The sequence below is a fragment of the Mobula hypostoma genome, chromosome 4, assembly GCF_963921235.1.
Source record: "Mobula hypostoma chromosome 4, sMobHyp1.1, whole genome shotgun sequence".
Lineage (NCBI taxonomy): Eukaryota > Metazoa > Chordata > Chondrichthyes > Myliobatiformes > Myliobatidae > Mobula > Mobula hypostoma.
In genome coordinates, this window is record NC_086100.1 from 158,732,984 (window position 1) to 158,746,573 (window position 13,590).

At 44.9% G+C, this 13,590-nt stretch overlaps 1 protein-coding gene across 4 annotated transcripts in view; it reads right to left on the minus strand.

The window, feature by feature from the left end:
- Positions 1-1,124: 1,124 nt before the first annotated feature.
- Positions 1,125-13,590, minus strand: part of npnta (nephronectin a) — a 92,940-nt gene continuing 80,474 nt past the window's right edge. Inside the window, exon 13 of one of the 4 annotated variants that reach the window (XM_063046820.1) lies at positions 1,125-8,586. In XM_063046820.1, the coding sequence (XP_062902890.1) occupies positions 8,485-8,586 (102 nt within the window). In that variant the 3' untranslated portion in view covers positions 1,125-8,484. The remainder of the gene's footprint in view (positions 8,587-13,590) is intronic. The other 3 variants (XM_063046818.1, XM_063046821.1, XM_063046819.1) reach the window with 3 other exon arrangements.

A 13,590-nucleotide genomic window follows, 5' to 3' on the forward strand; every position in this document is an offset into this window, starting at 1 on the left:
TTTCAGGCTAGTGACGGACTTGTATTCTAGCAACTTTGGTTCTCTTGTTTTTCTCTGAAGACAATACTATTGAGAGAGAAATCTTTACAAAAATAGTATTTATTTCTTAGGGTCATAGAATGACACAAAGAAGCTAATCAGACAATAAAGCATGCCTATGCAATTTCTAGTCAATTAGTCATCTGCCATTTCCTCATAGGCCTGCCAATCACCATCTTATGTCCCCTGGTCTTGACCCTTCACCAATAGAAACAATTTCTCTCTAGCTATGCTTCATATATGCTTTATGATTTTAAGTATGTCTCAATTTCCTCATAACCACCTCCACTCCTTAGAGAACAGTCCCAATACAATCCCAATTTCTCAACATAACCGAAGTTCCATACCCCTTGAACTATTTCACTAAATCTAATCAGCACCCCTTTGACAGCCTTCTTTTTTAACCAAATCCCAATACAATACCACTACTTGAGGTTGAATCAGTGCTTTATGAAGTTTGTATTGACTTTTTTGTACTAAAATTTCCTTTCATTTCTCAGTATTAAATTTGATCTGCCATCTTTGTGCTCATTCCAGCAGACTGTCTGAATCTCCTTGAGATCTAATACTCTCCTTCAAAGTTGACTACCTTTCCAAGATTTGTGTTAAATGCGGTCAAGTCACCCAAGTTCAGATCATTAATATGCTGCTAATCTTTTTAGTACTCACTTATCAATTATTATCCCAGCTAAATCAGAATCAGGTTTATTATCACTGGTATGTGATGTGAAATTTGTTAACTTAGCAGCAACAGTTCAATCCAATACATAATCTAGCAGAGAGAAAAAAATAAATAACTTTTTAAAAACAATAAATAAAATTTCAAAAAATAATAAAATTAAAAAATAATAAATACGTAAATCAATTACGGTATATGTTAATTGTATAGATTTTTTTTAAACCTGCAACAGAAATACTGTATATTTTTTTAAAAAGGGAGATAGTGTCCAAAGATTCAATGTCCATTTAGGAATCAGATAGCAGAGGGAAGAAGCTGTTTAAACTACATCCTTCCTTGCTGAAAGTCTACAACGTCAACTTAGTCACCTGCATCCCATTGAGTCATATCAAGTCATATAGGCCGGTGAGCTTGACATCAGTAGTGGGTAAGTTATTGGAAGGTATTCTAAGGGAGTGATTACGTAGGTATTTGGATAAACAGGGACTGATTAGGGATTGCCAACATGGCTTTCTGTGGAGTCGGTCATGTCTAACCAATCTTGGAGTTTTTTGAGAAAGTTACCGGGAAAGTTGATGAAGCCAAGGCAGTAGATGTTGTCTACATAGACTTCAGCAAGGTCCAGCATGGGAGATTTGTCAAAAAGGTTCTGTCATTTGGTCTTCAAAATGAAATTTAATGCGGCCAACTGTGAAGTATTGCACTATGGGAGGACAAATCAGGGTAGAACTTGTATGGTGAGCAGTAGGGCACTGAGGAGTAAGGTAGAAGAAAGGATCTGGAAATAAGACCATAAGACCTAGGAGCAGATTTAGAACATATGGCCTATTGGGTCCACTCCGCCATTCCATCAAGGCTGATATATTATCTCTCTCGACCCCATTCACCTGCTTTCTCTCCATAACCTTTGGTGCCCTAACTAATAAGGAACCTATCAACCTCTGCTTTATAGGGTACCATGGTAGCATAGTGGTTAGCGTGACACTATTGCAGCTCAGAACGTACTTGGGTGTTCGGAGTTCAACCCTGGTGCCATTTTGTAAAGAGTCTCTGTACGTCCTCCCTATGGAGTGCATGGGTTGTCTCTAGCTCTCCAGTTTCCTTCCACAGTCGTAAACAGGTAGGTTATTAGGTCATCGTAAATAGTCCCATGATTAGACTAGGTTTAAGGAGATCCCCTTCATTCTTCTAAACTCTAGTGAGTACAGACCAGAGTCATCAAACGCTCCTCATACATTAACCCTTTCTTTCCTGGAATAAGCGCGTGAACCTCCTATAGACCCTCTCCGATGCCAGTATATCGTTTCTTAGATAAGGGGCCCAAAATTGCTCACAATACTCCAAGTGCACTCTGACTAAATGCCTTGTAAAGCCTCAGCATTACATCCTTGCTCTTATATTCTAGTCCTCTCGAAATGAATGCTAAGATTACAATTGCCTTCCTTGTCCCCAACTCAACCTGCAAGTTAACCTCTAGGGAATCCTGCATAAGGGCTCCCAAGTCCATTTGTACATCAGATTTTTGAATTTTTTTCCCCATTTAGAAAATACATTACTGCCTTATTCCTTCTACGAAAGTGCATAACAATACATTTCCCTACACTATATTCCATCTGCCAGTTCTTTGCCCATTTTCCCACCCATCAAAGTCCTTCTGCAGACTCCCTGCTTCCTCAACACTACCTGCCCCTCCACCTATCTTCATATCACCCATAAACCTGGCCACAAAGCCATCAATTCCATCATCAAAATCATTGACATTTAACATGAAAAGAAGCAATCCCAATATGACCCCTGCAGAACACCACTAGTCACCTACAGCCAACCAGGAAAGGCCCCCTTTATTTGCTTCCTGCTAGTCAGCTTCTCTTCTTTCCACGCCAGTATCTTTCCTCTAATACCATCAGCTTGTTAAGCATCCTCTTGTGCAGCACCTTGTCAAAGGCTTTCTGAAATTCCAAGTAAACAATGTACACTGACTCTCCTTTGATCTATCCTGGCTGTTATTTCCTCAAAGAATTCCATCAAATTTATCAGGCATGATTTCCCCTGATGGAAACCATGCTGGCTTTGGCTTTTTTTAAAAATCATATGCCTCTAAGTACCCCTCAACCTCATGCTCAATAATGGGCTCCAATGTCTTCCCGACCTGTGAAATGCTGAAGAGATTGTGAGGCATTAGTAATGATCTTTCAAAAATCATTAGATTCTGGAATGGTTCCTGAGGACTGGAAAATTGCAAATGTCACTCCACTCTTTAAGAAGGGAGGGAGAAGGAAAATTATAGGCCAGTTAGCCAGACTTTAGTGGTTGGGAAGATTTCAACCAACAAAAATCCTGTATCTCATTACATTCCAAGATAATCCAATATTAAGTCATAAAATTAAGTTGGATGCCATTAAGAGTTTTAAATTATAGAGAAATGGAACTTTTATTTAAATAAAGTCCACCATAATGAATACTCATTGCCAAGGGCTAACATAATCCAAACAAAAGATAATTGGCATATGATGATGATATTGCAACATTTTTAGAGATATTTCACTTTTATCATTGTGCAAGCAGACAACAGTCATTCCACAAATGGTCACAAAGGTACACAGAAATTTTCCCATTATCTTTTGTGTTACAAAATCTTCCCTCTATCTACTAGTTTTGTCTTCTCCAAGATTTTTGGTTCTCCACATGTTCATCTCCCAGACTGTTCTAGCTCTCCACTGAGTGCTCCTATACAATTCCACTATTTCCTACAATTCTTACTGCACCACTGAATTCATGTATTTCACCCTAGTTTCAGAACCCTCTTTCCCAGCTGCTTCATGCTACCTTGACTTTTAACGGGCCCTGTCCATTGCCTTTCACTTTACAGCAGTTCTTCCCTCAACATCAGTGAAAGCAGTCACCTCCCTGTCTTGGCATCCAGTTGCAGTGCTAATATAACTCTGTAAAAACTGAGCTAAAGAATGGGGATCTGGTGTGCAATGAGTGGAAAGGCAGCTACTGATAGTAGAAATTCAGTACAAAAGAAGAGGCAGGCAAGGATGGAATAAAACGCAAACAACAATAAGCCCATCATTTGCCAACTATGTAAGTTCACCAACAAAGTAGTTGCTACTTAGGAATGTGAATGCAAAATATTCCTCTCCTTCAAATATAGATCTGATGTTGCAGTTTCCTTAGCTTCCAATTACTTTTATCAGTCACTAAAATCCATGGATTAATAGGTTGGTTTGCAAGTAATGAGAGATTTTGAGCTAAGGTTCTGAAACTTTTGTGAAACCTATAAATGGAAGGAGAACATAGAGGGGAAAGAATAAATTATAATGAAAAAAAAAACAAGTGGAACTGCAGATGCCAGAAATCTTACATAAAAATGGAAAATGTTAGAAATAGTCAGCAGGTTGGGCAGCATTTATAGAAGCAGAAACTTTTAACATTTCATGTCTATGACTTTTTATCATGTGGTTAATGCTCTACAGCTAACTTTCTCCTTCTTAAGTTCTTTAGAAATTCTCTTTTATGTTCACTATTGATGCAAAAATTGTTGAGGTAAAGAATCATTCAGCACATCGATTCTTGTATCTCTCAAGCTACAATTTTTGGTTAGCTTAACTGAGTGTTGGATTTATTTCTAATTTTGCTTAATTTGTTAAATGTGTTCCCAAGACTAGTTGTTCCCAAGGAATCAGTCCAAAAAGTTCTGATTTTCTGAGTGTGGGTCTTGAGTTTAATGAAATCATTTGATAGCATTGTTGACCACATAATTATCAAACAAAGCTAACTGAATAACTGTTTTAAACTTGTACTGTTGTGTATTCGCTTGCACTGCCTTTACTTCAAAACCACCAGGTTATTAGCAGCATGGCATGCTAGATTTTCCTCCAGGGGCCAATCCACTTTGCTCCTTTATGTCATCTTTAGAACCTTCTAATTTAAGTTTTTGAGCAGTTGTCCTAATACCTCCTGATTTGGCTTCTGATAAAATTTGGTCGCTACTCCCGTGAAGTGCTTTGGAATAGTTTACTATATTAACAAAATGTCCTAAACAAACATCGCTAATGGTATATACAAAATATTTTCGAATCTCACTTCATTTTTAGGAGGACATGAGCTTTACATGCTGATGATTGCACAATAGGTAACTTCTTTTTGATTAATATTCAGTTAATGTAATAGACTTTATATAGCTTGAGCAGAATATACATGTTCTTCAGCTCATTCAACCATTTAATTCCATACCAAAAAAATCATTCAGTCACACGTCCTGGCTTTTGGGGATCTGCTGTTGTTTGTAAATCTGTGCAGTACTTGGGTGGTTTGGGATTAATTGGCTGCTTTGTTCAAATGGGCGTGTCAGATCCATGGGACACCATAGGGCCTCATCCTGCACTCTGAAATCCCATATAAAGGCAAACAAGAGAGCTGAAAATTTGGAGCCTTGCAGTTAAAATGCAGCTTCTGGTATTCACAAGATTTATGATATCCAGTATAACATTGCACCATAACAACTTGAGAATTAAATTCATGTTGTTTTCAAAAACCATGTCAGAAGGCAAACTGGTCAACTAGTGTCCATCAAAGAATGAAATCCATCATCATTTACCTCATCTTTCTTATACGAGCAGTCCCTAGGTTATTGAACGGTTCCATTCCTTAGAACTGTTCACAAAGAACAAGCAGGCCTCTGAAGGGCTGCCGCCAGCCACCCTCACTAACTCAATGAGCTTCCTCAGTTCTAACCCGTACGTCTTTGGGATGTGGAAGGGAACCAAAGTACCTGCAGGGTCACAGGGAGAAGGTACAAACTCTTCACAGACAGCAGCGGGGTTGAACCCAGGTTGCTGCTGCTGCTGCAATACTGCTTCCTAACTGCGACCATCCTATACTCACCAACCCTCCCCCCGCCCCACCCATGTCCTTTTCCAAGCTTTCCTATCCACATCCCTAAATGCAGCTTAATAGTGTCAAAAACACCACCAGCTTCAGCTATTTAAAACAGTCTAACTCTTGGTAATTCCAGCTCAGGGTCACAGAGCAGACAGGCAGGAGAATTACTACCTTTTTGCAATGATTCCTCCTGTGGAGCACTATCAGGGGCATTATTATTCAAAGATCAGTGATGTCTAATACTATTAAGAGCAGGCACTTGTGTACAAGTCCATTTTTTATTACAAAATCAGCACTTGAAATCCATTCCAATGAATGGGTGGCTTAAGTTGACTTACTGTCATGAACTTCATAAAGAAATGCCATTCCTGCCTGTGTTAAATGGTCACACCCCAAATGGATCTGAAGATGTCAAGTAATCAGAATGACAGCAAGATATGGGGTACAAAAAGTATATTCAGACTACAATGTTTACTATGTGAAATAACGAGTGAAAACTCTAGAAAATATAGCCACCATTGTAAACACAGTGTCACAGTGCCACCCAATGCTGCTTATGGGTGTTGTTTAACAAGGATTACAAAACAAGCCAATAAATGCCAATATGACACAGGTATACAAGGACTGACCATACAGCTATGTCAAGAGGAGATTTACAAGGATGTTGCCTAGATTGGGGAGCGTGCCTTATAAGAATAGGTTGAGTGAACTTGGCCTTTTCTCCTTGGAGCAACGGGGAATGAGAGGTGACCTGATAAAATTTCTATATACAATAAAATTTGCAGATACGATAGGGTCTTTGCAGATATGATAAGGTCTTTTAAGAGACTTTTGGATAGGTACATGGAGCTTAGAAAAATAGAGGGCTATGGGTAACCCTAGTAATTTCTAAGCTAGGGACATGTTCGGCACAACTTCGTGGGCCGAAGGGCCTGTATTGTGCTGTAGGTTTTCTGTGTTTTTCTATAAGATGATGAGAGGCATTGATCCTGTGGATAGCCAGAGGCTTTCCCCAGGGCTGAAATGGGTAACACAAGGGGGTACCCCGTGTAGTTTTAAGGTGCTTGGAAGTAGGTACAAGGAGGATGTCAGACGTTAGTTCTTCACACAGAGAGTATGTGGAATGCACTGCCGGCGACGGTAGTAGAGGCCGATACAATAGGGTCTTTTAAGAATCTCTTAGACAGGTACATGGAGCTATGATGCTTAGGAAAATAGAGGGCTGTGCGGTAGGAAAATTCTAGTCAGTTTCTAGAGTAGTTTACATGGTCGGCACAACATTGTGGGCTGAAGTGCCTGTAATGGACTGTAGATTTCTATGTTCTACGTTATCATAATTGGTGGCTATAGTAGAGGGAGGATAGTTGCATCCTTTACTATAATACCCGTGTTGTGATGAAGACTACTTAACAGTAAGTATGAACAAAGCCCACTGGGGTAGGTTGCTGCACCCTGGCGACCAGACAAGGACCACTGTAGTCTGGACAGCTTGGTTTACTCCTGCCGAAAGAAAACTTTTATTTAAATTCTACATTATAAAAATATAATGAGCATATTTACCACTTAAAAAAAAGAGGAATTGAGCTGCACATTGTCCATTAGATTACACTGCAATCCTAGTCACTGTTACAAAACTTCTCAATTGTTGCCTGAAAAGCTTGTCAAAGTACAACTGTTTCCCTGCAGTGTTTATACAGTACCATTGAGTGCCTTGACGTACAAACATTTTCAGTAAGTGTATGCTCATGTTAATGTGAAACTCATTTTAAATAGAGTGAGACAATCATCTAAAACCATAATGAATTAATTTACAGTTAAGTACATTTTTGAATGGTTATAGTTGTTGTTCAATGTCAGTTACTAAACAATTAAAAGCAAAAGCATATTGTAGGAACGTGTTCAAGGAAAGACCACAATGACATCCCAATTTGCAAGTTAAGTGACTAAAATGTGAGGGAGAAACGTGGATTATTAAGCCACAGTCCATGACAGTACAGCTGGATGAGACCATGCGCAGTGCAGGAGACCACCCACATGAAATAAGTGGTTTCCCATTGTTACAACATGCTTCATACCTGACTGTGCAAGGAGCCAACTATCAGCTTTAAGCTGAGATGGTAGTGATAGCAATTTAACAGGTCCTCCAATACAAACCTATAATGAGGTGGTGGGCACTACGATATAAGGTGGCCACAAGAAAGACTTAGTCCTGCAAAGTGTAAGGGCAAGAGTGGCTGGAAAGAGTGAGAGAGGACCAGGGATCATTTGAGTTGAGTACTGACAGAAGTCTCTTAAAACATCTGACACATTACACTGCATTCATGTCAAGGATCCGGTTCACTTTAGAGGTGGAAGTTTCTAACATGGCAATGCTGGACTCAAGTTTCATGTTACATGAGAAATTTCTCACCTGAGGGACAAGACTCATCAGGATAATTCTCCAGGAAGCTTCCAGTAAGAAATACCAAGGCCAAGTAACAATTATACAGAAATCATTCCATGGGATGTCGACAGTTGGCATTAAACTAAGTTTGTACTACAATCCTACCTAATATGATAGCAAGTCAATTGATGAGTCATTTATTTAGAACTGCTGTTCAAACAACACCCCTCTAGTTACAGACATTTCACAGACACATTCCTCAATATTACTGGATTGCAGACTAATTGTATAAGCACACAGGATAAGGATTATTGGAAATGTGGAGTTTGTTTGAACTCCTGTGCCCTTGGAGGGCCGTGTCTAGCGTACACTGTTTGCACAACTTGTACCCAGGAGTCAAATAGAATGCAGTCAGTTGCCTCTCCCCTTGCATTCAGTCCTCCTACAGACAGAGGAGATGATGTGATGTCCTTTCAGATATGAAACCCACTCTTTTTTACTGCCCCCAAGGCTTTCCAGAGCAGTGCCCTTTTTGCAAACTGATATCATCCAGTCCGATGATTCCTCTTTTCTTCTCTTGCACTCCTTTGAAGATGACCTGTGGAGAGAGAGATAGAGACCATGTGAGAAACTTCTCTGAAGAGATGATCCACCTCTTCTTGCCTACTAAACCATGTGCCATGATCTGATCTTTTAATCCACTAGTTGCAGCTAATCTGAAGAAATACTGTATATTTGAAGTCTTTTTTTTAATAACTTACGCTGGAGTAGATACTATTGATGTTTTGGCATCAAGTACATTTGGCAGATCAACCAAAACAATAGGAAAGGCAGTGTGAATCATGATATTTCTAATGTGATGCAACCTCAATTGATTATAATAAATTTGCTTCTTGTTAGCACAGGAATGAGGGGAAAAAAGAAGGCAAGAGAGATTGTATGAAAATTAAGGGGTTACTAGAAACACTGGTTATGCTTAAAGAAATATGTCATCTAGCACCCATATGGTATCTTGAAGGAAGTGGTAGATCTTGCAGAGGGTTTGGAATAATCTTCTGATAATTCCGAGATATTGGAGAGGTTCCAGAGAACTGGAAAATGGCATGTCTCATAATTTTCTTCAAAGAGGGTGCATGGACATGCTCCACACTTACAGTTTGAATGGATAATTTTACAGATGGGAAACTCCTTAGAAGCAAAATTCTAGGGAAAATAATAATAGAAAAGATAGAGTTCATAAATGAGAACTATGTTCGTCTCCAAGGCAAATCATGGTTGGTTAACTGGATTGATGGGATAATAGAGAAGATTAATAAAGGGAATACAGTAGATGTGGTCTATGTGGGTTTCCAGAAAATGTTTGATAAAGTCCCAATAAGTAGCTGGTTAACAAAATTAGAGTCAAACGATCAGAGGTAGAATGGATGGCAAAGTTGACCAAAACAGGTGAATCTATAGGAATGAAGGGTTACTTAGCAAGATGGCACATTAACAGCATTATCATTGAGAGCACATTGCCAGTAAAATCAGTTCAGAAGCCAAGTTTCAATATTTATCTGTTTGTTGTTAAAACATGCCACTGTGGTGGCCCGCACACGCGGGACTCGAACCGCCATCGGGAGCGCGTTTGGGACTACCTGCTCGGGGCGGACCTTCCAGGGACGGTCTGACATCACGTCCGCCCCGCGGGTCGCAGGGGCCCATGGGAGGGGAGATTGAATCAGTAAAGGCATTCTGATTTCAGCTCTCTCTGCCTCCGTGTGTTTCTTTAGTAGCGCGTTTGCGCGTGACTACATTGCTGACCCTGGCGTTCCAGACGGCATCTGGAGCCAGCGACTCAGCGACCAGCCATGAGTTCGAGCAACTCGTACAGCGTGGTCTCTCTGAAGCTTCCGACTTTCTGGGCCACTCAGCCCCACGTTTGGTTTGAGCAGGCTGAGGTCCAGTTCAATATCAGAGACATTACAGCTGACACCACGTGGTACTACTACATAGTCAGCACACTCAACCAGGAGACGGTAGCCAGATCATCGACTTCCTACGCCAGCCACCAACGGAGGACAGGTACACTAAGCTTAGGCGCTTCCGATCTGTACCTTCGGACTCTCCCGCCGCGAACGGGCCGCGCAGCTCCTATACATGGACAACCTGGGCGACCGCACGCCATCCGAGCTCATGAATGATATGCTGGCGCTCATGGATGGCCATAAGCCGTGCCTTTTATTTGAACAGTTGTTTCTAGAGCAAATGCCAGAGGACATTCGCCTCCTCCTCGCGAGTGAGGATTTCAGCGACCCAGGCAGGGTTGCAGCTAAAGCAGACGTCCTTTGGCAGAGCCAGCAACGTGGAGCAGCCTCCACTGGCCTAGCCACGATCGCGCGCCTCAAAGCCCAGGCCCCGCAACCGAAGCCGTCGAGACCCACGGGGGAAAAAGACAAAAGTTCGGAACAATGGTATTTCTATCACCAAAGATGGGGCTCAGGCACGCGCCACTGTCATCCACCATGTGCTTTTTGGGAAACGCCAGGGCCAGCTGTCACTAATGGCTACAATGGCTAGCCACCAAGACAGCCTCCTGTACCCCTGGAACCGACACTCCAGGCAGTGCTTCCTGGTAGACACCGGGGCCAAAGTCAGCGTAATCCCCCCCTCGAATATGGACACTTGTAACGCGGTCCCAGGCCCTGAACTCAACGCTGCAAATGGCACCAGTATTTGGACGTACCGCCCGTGAACTATCTCACTGCATTTCGGGTCCAGCCATTTCACTTGGACTTTCACGTTGGCAGTGGTGTCACAGCCACTACTAGGGGCAGATTTCCTACGAGCCAACTGCCTCCTGGTTGACCTAAAAGGCCGGCGTTTGGTCCACACCGAGACGTTCCAGACTTTCCAGCTCGGAGAAACCAAGCTACCGGCCCTCCACCTGGATTCTGTGACCCTCTCGGGTAATGAATTTGCCAGGGTGTTGGCAGAATTCCCCTCCATAGTCACCCCACAGTTCTCCACGGCCGACCCCAAGCACGGTGTGCAGCACCACATCCCCACGCAAGGACCGCCGCTGCATGCCCGAGCTCGCAGGCTCCCACCCGACAAGCTCCACCTCGCCAAGGAGAAGTTCTGTAAGATGGAAGAGGTGGGAATTGTACGCCACTCAGACAGCCCGTGGGCATCCCCGCTGCACATGGTGCCCAAGTCCGCAGGAGGATGGAGGCCCTGCAGAGACTACAGAAAGCTCAACGACGCCACAACCGCCGACAGATTCCCGGTACCCCACATCCAGGACTTCACAGCAAACCTGCAGGGCGCGACCATCTTCTCGAAAATCGACCTTGTCAGGGGATACCATCATATCCCAGTGCACCCCGATGACGTGCCCAAGACAGCCCTCATCACCCCGTTCGGCTTGCTCGAATTCCTGAGGATGGCTTTCGGTCTCAAGACTGCAGCCCAAACTTTCCAAAGGTTCATGGACTCAGTGGAACATGGCCTGGATTTCATTTTCATTTACTTGGACAATATCCTGGTGGCCAGCAGTTCGCACCAAGAGCACGTGGCACATTTGCGCCAGCTCTGCCAATGCCTGAGCGACCACAGACTGGCAATCAATCCAGCGAAATGCCAGTTCGGGCTGACAGAGATCGACTTCTTGGGCCACAGAGTCAACCGACATGGTGCAGTTCCTCTACCGGACAAGGTCCAGGCCATCCGCCAGTTCCCCAAGCCCAGCACGGTCAAGGGCCTGCAGGAGTTCCTAGGGATGGTCAACTTTTATCATCGGTTCATGCCGGCGGCAGCACGCATCATGAGATCTTTGTTCAGCCTGATGACCGGCAAGGCCAAAGAGGTGGCACGGGACGCGGAGTCCACGGAGGCGTTCGAACAGGCCAAGGAGGCACTGGCAAAGGCGGCCTTCCTAGTGCATCCGACAGTCAATGTACCCGCGGCACTCACAGTCGACACTTCTGACACGGCAGTCTGCGCAGTCCTAGAGCAGCTCGTTGGCCACCAGAGGTGAAGTACAGCGCTTTCGACAGAGAGTTGCTAACGCTCTACCTGACTGTCCGGCATTTCCAGTACTTCCTCGAGGGAAGGGAGTTCACAGTGTATACAGACCACAAGCCCCTCACCTTCACACTGGCCAAGGTATCGGATCCATGGTCGGCTCAGCAGCAGAGGCACCTGTCCTTTATTTCAGAATTCATTACGGACGTCCGCCACATCGCAGGAAAGAACAACATCGTCGCCGACACACTGTCTCGCCCCTGCCTCCACTCAGTAGGCATATCGTCCTCAGGAATAGACTACGCAGCACTGGCGGAAGCACAACGGTCGGACACCAAGATCCCGGCTTACCGCACCGCCGTTTTGGGACTCCAGTTGGAGGACGTCTCCATCGGCCCGGCAGCGGATCGACTCCTGTGTGACGTGTCTACCGGCAAACCCCGACCCGTGGTACCAGCAGCATGGAGGCGCCAGGTGTTCGACACACTGCACGACCTGGCCCACCCGTCCATCCGAGTGACAATCAAGCTGGTAGTGGACACATTCGTCTGGCACGGTTTGCGCCAATAGGTCGGACACTGGGCCAGGACCTGCGTACACTGCCAGACCGCCAAAGTCAGCGGCACGGTGATGGCTCCCCTCCAGCAGTTCCAGCCGACGCACAGGAGGTTCCAACACATCCACGTGGACATCATCAGCCCCCTGCCAGTCTCCCGGGGTGCCAGGTATATCTTTACCATTGTAGACAGGTTCACCAGATGGCCAGAAGCCCTACCGCTCGCAGACACGTCCACTGAGTCCTGCGCCAGGACGCTCATTGCAAACTGGATCGCCAGGTTCGGCCTCCCAACGGACATCACCTCCGACAGAGGGTCGCAGTTCACGTCTGGTTTGTGGACAGCACTGGCACAGCTCCTGGGCACCCAGATGCATCACACCACAGCGTACCATCCCCAGTCCAACGGTTTGGTAGAGCAATTCCACCGGCATCTCAAGTCAGCCCTGATGGCGCGTCTCAGGGGCCCCAACTGGACAGATGAGCTTCCCTGGGTCCTACTGGGCATCCACACAGCCCCCAAGGAGAACCTGGACACCTCAGCAGAATTGGTCCACGGCACCCCCCTGACGGTCCCAGGTGAGTTCGTACCAGAGGCCTGAGGTTCAGGAGAAACTCCAGCAGCGGTGCTAACAAGGCTGAGGGACAAGATAGGGACCCTGGCACCGGTCCCAACCTCCAGGCATGGTCCCATGCCATCCTTCACCCCTAAAGACCTCTGAGACTGTGAGTATGTTTTTATTCGCGGGGCATGCACAGGTCACCTCTACAACGGCGGTATGAGGGACCCTTCAAGGTGATCCGGTGTTGTGGAGGTGGGTGGCTGGGAAGAGACTTTTACAGTGGACTGCCTCAAACCGGCGCACTGGGACACTGAGCAACCAGTGAGGGTACTCGCGCCGCGCCATGCCGGCAAGGCCAGCCACCCAGGCAAGCCACACAGACTGGGGGCTCCACTCCTCCGACAGACATTTCTGGGGGGAGGTGTTGTGGCGGCCCGCACACGCGGGACTCAAACCGCCATCGGGAGCCGCGGGCAGA